At 48.8% G+C, this 7,798-nt stretch overlaps 1 protein-coding gene across 3 annotated transcripts in view; it reads left to right on the top strand.

Annotated features, from left to right (window-relative positions):
* The first annotated feature begins 3,164 nt into the window (after window positions 1-3,164).
* Sp2 (Sp2 transcription factor) overlaps window positions 3,165-7,798 on the top strand; it is a 44,888-nt gene continuing 40,254 nt past the window's right edge. The window contains exon 1 of one of the 3 annotated variants that reach the window (XM_013037920.1): window positions 3,165-3,306. In XM_013037920.1, coding sequence (XP_012893374.1) covers window positions 3,300-3,306 — 7 coding nt within the window. In that variant the 5' untranslated portion in view covers window positions 3,165-3,299. Of the gene's footprint in view, window positions 3,307-5,412; window positions 5,461-7,798 lie in introns of those variants that run through there. The other 2 variants (XM_013037921.1, XM_013037919.1) reach the window with 2 other exon arrangements.

The raw sequence follows: 7,798 nt of genomic DNA, 5'->3' as shown, positions 1-7,798 counted from the left end.
AAGGTGGCTCAGTAACAGAGTGCTTGCCTCGCATGCATGAGGCCCTGGGTTCGATTCCTCAGGACCACATAAACAGAAAAGGCCAGAAGTGGCGCTGTGGCTCAAGTAGTAGAGCGCTAGCCTTGAGCTGAAGAGCTGAGGGTCAGCGCTCAGTCCCAGAGTTCAAGCCCTATGACTGACAAAAAGAAGGAGGAGGAGGAAGAGGAAGAGGAGGAGGAGGAGAAGAGGAGGAGGAGGAGAAGGAAGAGGAGGAGGAGGAGGAGGAGGAGAAAAAGACAATTGGAGGTATGGCTTAGTGGTACAGCACCTGCCTACCATGTACAAAGCCTTGGGGGGGGGGGCTGGGAAGGTGGCTCAGTGGTAGAGTGCTTGCCTTGCATGCCTGAGGCCCTGGGTTCGATTCCTCAGCACCACATAAGCAAAAAGAAAAAACCCGGAAGTGGCGCTGTGGCTCAAGTGGTAGAGCACTAGCCTTGAGCTGAAGAGCTAAAGGACAGCGCCCAGGCCCAGAGTTCAGGCCCCACGACCGGAACCAAAAAAAAAAAAAAAAAAGCCTTGGGGGTACATCCCTAGCAGCACACAATCATATGAAAGTAAAATAATTTGCCCAAGTGCCAGTGGCTCACGCTTGTAATCCTAACTACTTAGGAGACTGGGATTTGACAATCAAGGTTGGAAGTCAGCCTAGGCAGGAAAGTCTATGAGACTCTTAACTGAAATTAATCACAGGAAAAGCCAGAAGTGGCGCTGTGGCTCAAGTGGTAGCGTGTTAGACTTGGTAGTGCCCAGGCCCTGAGTTCAAACCCCACGACTGGCAAAAAATAAATAAAAAATAGGCTGGGAATGTGGCCTAGTGGTAGAGTGCTTGCCTTGAATGCATGAAGCCCTGGGTTCGATTCCTCAGTACCACATAAACAAAAAAAGCCAGAAGTGGTGCAATGGCTCAAGTGGTAGAGTGCTATCATTGAGCAAAAGAAGCTCAGGAACAGTGCCCAGGCCTTGAATTCAAGCCCAGGACTGGCAAAAAAAAAAATAAAAAATAAAACAGCTGGGTGCCATATAATTTACACCTGTAATCCTAGCTACTCAGGAGGCTGAGATCTGAGAATCAAAAGTTTGAAGCCAGTCCAGGCAGTAAAGTCTGTGACACACTTTTTTTTTGGGGGGGGAGGTCTGGTCGTGGGGCCTGAATTCTGGACCTGGGCGCTGTCCCTCAGCTCTAGGCTAGTAGAGCTCTACCACTTGAGCCACAGTGCCACTTCTGGCTTTTTTCTTTTTGCTTATGTGGTGCTGAGGAATCGAACCCAGGGCGTCATGCATGCAAGGCAAGTATTCTACCACTGAGCCACCTTCCCAGCCCTCTGTGAGACTCTTGAGTTAATCAGCAAAAAAAAAAAAAGGAAGTGAAGTTGTGGTTCATGTAATGTCTGATTTCAAGCTCCAGTAGCAGCACAAAATAACTAAAAGAAAATGAAAATGGGGTTAGGAATGTAGCTTAGTACTGGAATGCTTGCCTGGCAGGCATGAAGTCCTGGGTTCGATTCCTCAGTACCACATAAAGAGAAAGAGCTAGAAAAAGCCAGTGCAAGCTTTAAGCAAAAAGAAGCTCAGGAAGAGTGCCCAGGTCCTGAGTTCAAGCCCCAGAACCGGCAAAAAAAGGGGGGGGGGAATAAGCAGGAACAAACCAGAAGGTCTGAGGTTCAATCCCCGGCACTACGAAATAAAACAGTCCTAAATCCATCCCATTCCAGGTGGCAGAAATCAATGTATCTATAACCAGTATATATCAAGTCCTAAAGGGAAGTATTACTTAAAAAAAAACAACAACTTTGTTATACATACACGTAGTTTGAGCTTACTGGGTAAGGGTGAAAAACTTATTTCTCACTGTGGGTTATGATTTTAAAAAGTCTCTGTGTGTGTGTGTGTGCTGGTTGTGAACTCACAGCCTGGGTGCTGTCCCAGAGCTTTTTGACTTGAGGCTAGCACTCTATTATTTGAGCTACAGCCCCACTTCTGGCTTTTTTTGGGGGGAAGGGGAGCTGGTAATTGGAGATAAGAATCTCACAGACTTTCCTGCCAAGACTGGCTTTGAACCAGGATCCTCAGATCTCAGCCTCCTGAGTAGTCAGGATTTCAGGCATGAGCCAGCCCAAAGTGAATGTTTTGAAGTGTAGGTGTGAACAGCCCTGCTTTATAACCGAGAACAGAGGGCACCGAGTTTCGGTGCCTAAGGTCCCGGCGGCAAGCTGCAGCCTGGAGGTTTCCAGCCCCGGCTGGTGTGAAGCCAAGGCGGATTGCTTGGCACAAGTGCCAAGGCAGCCTTCCTAGATTAGGCGTCTGTAGAAGCCAGGTTTACGTACGAGAAAGATAAGCCTACCTAGGGGTTGCCTACCGAGGGTTCTCGAACCCCATTCGGGCCACTCAAGGCGCTGATTCTAGGCACGCCCCAAAGAATCAATCTGATTAGGGGAGGTGCCCCGAGAATCGGCTCGTAGAGAGCTCCGGTTTGGGGGCTGTGGGCTTACGGGGTCTCCGCAATAATGGGGGGGGGTTGAAGAGGGGCCCAGACTGATAAAAACTAAAAAACGAACCCTCTCTCACAAGTGTCACGTAACCCCCAACTCCCGTTACGGTGTGGGGCGCTAGTGTCTCACGGTACAGTCACCTCTTCCAAGGCGATGTCGGGCGAGGAGCCGGGTATAAGCCCAAATTGGTGGCTTTCCACTCATCGGGGATAAGTGGAAGCTGACAGCGGCAGCAGAGAAGAGGGAGTACCCGGACTCACCTGTGCCAACACTAAGCGTCAGGCGCAAGGTATATGCATTTTATAGGCCTCACCCTAAAGACTTCTGATTGGCTTGAGGGCAGATCTATCACCCATCTTCTGGGTTAGAGGTGGGTGGAAGGTCAACCACGACCAATACAGAAACACTCCTCAGTTGAGCCCACCCTATCTAGCTTCCTGTTGCTGTCTATCAACTACCTGGTGGGCGGGACTTTACCTCCAACCAATTGGCCGGCGAATACGTCGCTCATTTCTCAATATATTTCCGGTTGGTGGCCTCTACCGTCCATCAGTGACGCCTCACCGCCCTATTGGCCTAGCCAATGTCGCTCTAGATGCCTCTCGTTGATTAGTTAGTAGTGCTGTCGGTCCCCAGTGTCCCGAACGCTTATTGGTAAACGCTGCCGTCGCTCGGGCAGTGGCGGGCTCCGGGATTGGCGGGTGCTAGGCGGGCGGTGTCAGGCTCTCGGTGGCGGCGGAGGCGTCGGAGGCCAGGGAGGAAGATGTCGTAATGAGCGGTGGGTCCCGGCCTCTGCCGGCGGGGTCTTCCTGGACCTCAAGGGTCGGGAAGACGGGCAGAGGCCGCGGGGAGGGGAGGCCGGGGCCGAGGGTTCCCCCCTGGGGCTGGGCCTGGCACCGGGGCCCGGCTACGGGAGGGGCGGGGGAGGGAGGATTCCCGCCTGGAGGAGGAGCGCGGCTGGTTAGCCGGGCGGAGGCACCCGGAAGGGGGCGTTCGACTCCCCGCCCCCTCGGAGCCCGCTGGGCGGGAGTGAGGCGCTTCCGGGGGCCGGCGTGAGGAGCGGGCACCGGGGCGAGCCTGGCACCCCTCAGGAGAGGTTGTCAGCCGGGTTCAGCGCCGCCCGGCCCGCGGACCTGTACCTGGGTCGGCCCTGAGGAATGGCGGACGCTCCTGAGGCTTCCCCTCTGGGGCGCCCGGACGCCTCACCTCTAGGTGCCCTCAGGCGTTCAGGCCTTCTGGCGTCTGAGAGGAGGGAGGGGATACCTGAAACCCGGACGGTGTCTGCCAGATGGGCACTGGCGGGCCTAGACTTCAACGTGCTCCGCGATTTATCCCAATCCGGAGATGGTGTCTGGAGGCGAGGGAACTTTCTGGGCCTTAGACCTGGGGGGCGGGTTGGGGGGGCGCTTTTTAATGCTTGCACTGGGGTCCCTAAGTCTCCAATTAGACAGCGACCGGCTCTTGGAATTTTGAGAAGTCTGAGACCTTGTAGAGGAGCTCCCGACCTTGTTATCTGATGTCCCTGAGGGGGAGACCTCTGAAATCCCGCAGCCCAGGGGCAGGCCTGGCAGATCGCCTGATAAATAAAACCAAATAGGCACTTGGTCCCTTCCTCCATCTACCCCATAGCCATCCCCTCTGCTGATTTCATGGTTTTCAGCTGCCTATCCTTGCTTCCGTTTCTTCTCAGTGGCTTTCTGATCTTCGTTCGGAAGGAAATGTGTCTTCTATTTTGGGCAATGAGAAACCTGTCCTTACTACATTCTTTGTTTTTTATTCCAAAAATCCTGTCATGTTCCATTGCTGCTGCTGCATGTGTGTGTGTCTCTGTGTGTGCTGGGGCCTGAACTTAAGACTTGGGCATTGTCCCTTAGGTTTCTTTTTTTTAAATATAATTTTATTGTGGTGTAGTACAAAGGGGTTACCATTTCATAAGTCAGGTAATGAATACGTTGTTTTTGTTTTTTTTGGACAATGTCAACCCTTCCTTTGTTTTCCCCTGGTTTTCCCAGCTCATCTCTGCCCACAAAAATTACATAGGTTCTTTTCCACATGTATATACTGAATATCATGATTGCTTTTCTTCACCGGTCCTCCCTCCTGTCCCTTAGGGTATTTTTTGCTCAAAGCTAGTACTCTGTCTCTTGAGCCACAGCCTCTCTTCTGGCCTTTTCCAGCCTTTTTTTTTGTTGATAATTGGAGATAAGAGTCTCACTGACTTTTCTACCCTGGCTAGGTTGGAACAGTAATCCTCAGATTTCAGCCTCCAGAGTATCCAGGATTACAGTGTTTACCACAGCTTTGAGTGGTATTTTTTAGGTAAGATATTTAGGGTTAGAAAGTTTTGAGTGTTGGCTAGCAAAGGGAATGATTCAGGCAGAGCAGGACCACAGCAATAATTTCAATTACTAACACAAATCTGTAGTAGTGAAAATATAACCGCAATAACTGCACTGTCTTGTTTTGGTTTTAAATTCCTGTGATGAAGGGGCGAATCTGTCAGAAAATAATATTAACAGGCAATAATACCTGTTGGAAATGGTTTCTCATCGGCTGGGCAGGGGTGAAGGGGAAGTTTCCTTATTGTAGTTCTTCTACTTGGTTGTACAGAGGCTTAACTTCTCTGGTTAAAAACAACAACAAAAAGCTATCATGACTTAATTAGGAGCCCTGAGCTTAGCTGCTAAGGATACAGACTCTGCCAAAAAGACTCAACTAGAGTTACTCATAATTGGATCCCTCTGATTGCCCTGCAGGGATACTTGGATCCAGGAGGAAGAGTTTGGCATTCCTGTGGACAGCAAATAGACTAGCCACTACCCCTCTCCCCCAGATTCTAGTCAAAGTTTGGGCCTCTGGAGGCCCTTCAAAGAGGAGAGAGCTGTAAAATTTTGGAAGATGTCTGGGTCAGAACCTCATGGCATTCCAGCAGGTAGGGTAGTTCATTTTGATATCTTGGTCTTGAATTACTACCTTTTTTTTATACTATGGTTTGAACTCAGGGCTTCAATATTGCTTGGCTCTGCTCTGCTGGCACTGTATCACTTGAGCCATGCCTCTGGCCTCATCCTTTTAACTTATAAGTTCTGGTAGTTAATAGCAGACTTTTGGAGAACTTGAAAAGTTTCTTTTATCAGATAATGAACAGTCCTTTGCAATAGGTATGTGGCAATTCCTAATCTTACTTTAAGCAAGTATTGCACAAACAGAGCCCTTATGACTTATTTATTTGTTGGTTGGTTGTGGGTCTTGAACTCTGGGCCAGGGTGCTATCCCTAAGCTCTTCAGCTCAAGGCTAGCACTCTACTACTGAGCCACAGCACCACTTCTGGTTTTCTGAGTGGCTTATTGGAGATAAAAGTCTCACAGACTTTCCTGCCCAGGCTAGCATTGAACCGTGATTGTCAGATCAGAGCCTCCTGAGTAGGTAGGATTACAGGCATGAGCCACCAGCACCTGGCTTGTAACAGAACTTTTAGAGATGTAATGGTAGGAACAGAGCTCAGTTTTTAGGATTAATTGGTTCATCTTGTAAAACTGGAGAATACATTTTCTCTCAAGTTGGTCTTTTGGGGGGGTGAAGGAGGCAGCTTGATCAGGGCCTCTTGATCTTGCTTGGCTTTTTCACTCAAGACTGGCACTTGAGCCACACATCTACTTTTGTTTTTTTTGCTAGTTAGTTGGAAATAAGAGGCTCATGGATTTTTCTGCCTGGGCCAGTTTTGAACTGTGATCCTCAGATCTCAGCCTTCTGGGTAGCTAGGATCACAGGCAGGAGCCACCAGTACTGGGCCTTTTTTTTTTTTGTAATAAGTTCATTGGGTAGAATATCTGAAGTGTTCCTTTGGGCAGCTTAATGGGTTTATGAACTTCTTCCCAGTATATTCTAAACCAGGAACACAGACAGGCATGGTGGTGAATGATATGGGAGAATATAGAGTTTGAGATCTGCTTGGGCTACATAGTAGAACCCTGTCTCAAAAACAAACCAGGAACACTACCTCTAGACTGGACCACAAAAGTATATTTCTGGGTTTGAGAAATGTATGTCATAGAGTGGATTTACTGTTTTTGTTTTGCTTTTGTTTTGAATACTCGGCAAATATTTGTGTGATTTTTTCCCCCTAAATTTGTTATAAGGGGAGGAATCTCTCTCTCTCTCTCTGTCTCTCTCTCTCTCTCTCTGTCTCTCTCTCTCCCTCCCTACCCCTCCTTCCCCTTTTCTCCCTCTCCTTCTCCCTCCCTCCCTTTTTTTCCCTTCCTTCTCTTTTCATTAAAATGTTACTTCTCTTGTTACTGGCATATCTTTTGACCAACATCTTTCCTGTAGGACTTTAAGGTAGGGAGTCCCATTTTTCTGTTGATAATCTTTGTAGCTGAGTGGAAAGATGAAAGAAGAAGGTAAAACTGGGACATTTCTAACCCAAGGGCATTGTCAGACTAGGAATGGAATTGGAGATTGCCCTTGAGGAGATGCTTCCAGGTGGTATGGGTGGATTTGTTCTAGTTAACAGATTGTGAAATGGAAAACTTTTTCTAGTCTTCATATGACACTGAAAAAGAGCCCCCAGGAGTAGGCTCAGGGCCAGCATTAGTAACATGGGTGAAGCTGGGCTTTCACTCCATCTAGGATGTGTTCTTGTTCGGTGCTTTGTGGCTACAACTGGCACAGGGATCACCATGCCTCTCATCAGAGTAGGCTTCAGGCTGGCATGCATTAGGGAGATAAACTTTGCCAAAAGCAAGAGGCTATAAATGGGCAGAACACTCCATCTTAGTGTATCTCAGTGTTGAAATGTCAAGACTGCTTACATCACAGGACAGGCATGCTTACAGGCCCAGCCATTGGAATCTTTTGTTGGGCATGTCATTCCCTTAGTTGCATGTTGTTTGAACATCAGAAATGTCTGCTGTGCCTACTGGAAGCTACCACATTATAATGCAGAAGTTTAGTTCTGGTGATTGATGTTAAGTGCTTTAGGATGCCGTTTTACCCCTATGTGGTGATTTAAGCTATTAAGTGGCCTTTCATCTTGACATACAAGTTGAAAGTGGCTCAGAAGGAGCTAGCAGTCACTAGCTTGCACATCTCCAAATGTTGTCTTTCTTGAGCCTCTTCTCTGGGGTTGTCGCCATTCTTGTGGGATTTGGTAAAGTCATAAAGTAGCCTCTAAAGCTGGGCGCTGGTGGCTCACGCCTGTAATCCTAGCTACTCAGGAGGCTGAGATCTGAGGATCGTGGTTCAAAGCCAGCCCGGGCAGGAAAGACCG

Source organism: Dipodomys ordii, unplaced genomic scaffold (genome assembly GCF_000151885.1).
Source record: "Dipodomys ordii isolate 6190 unplaced genomic scaffold, Dord_2.0 Scaffold7, whole genome shotgun sequence".
NCBI lineage: Eukaryota > Metazoa > Chordata > Mammalia > Rodentia > Heteromyidae > Dipodomys > Dipodomys ordii.
The sequence above is the reverse complement of the archived record's forward strand: the minus strand, read 5'-3'. Positions and strand labels throughout refer to the sequence as shown.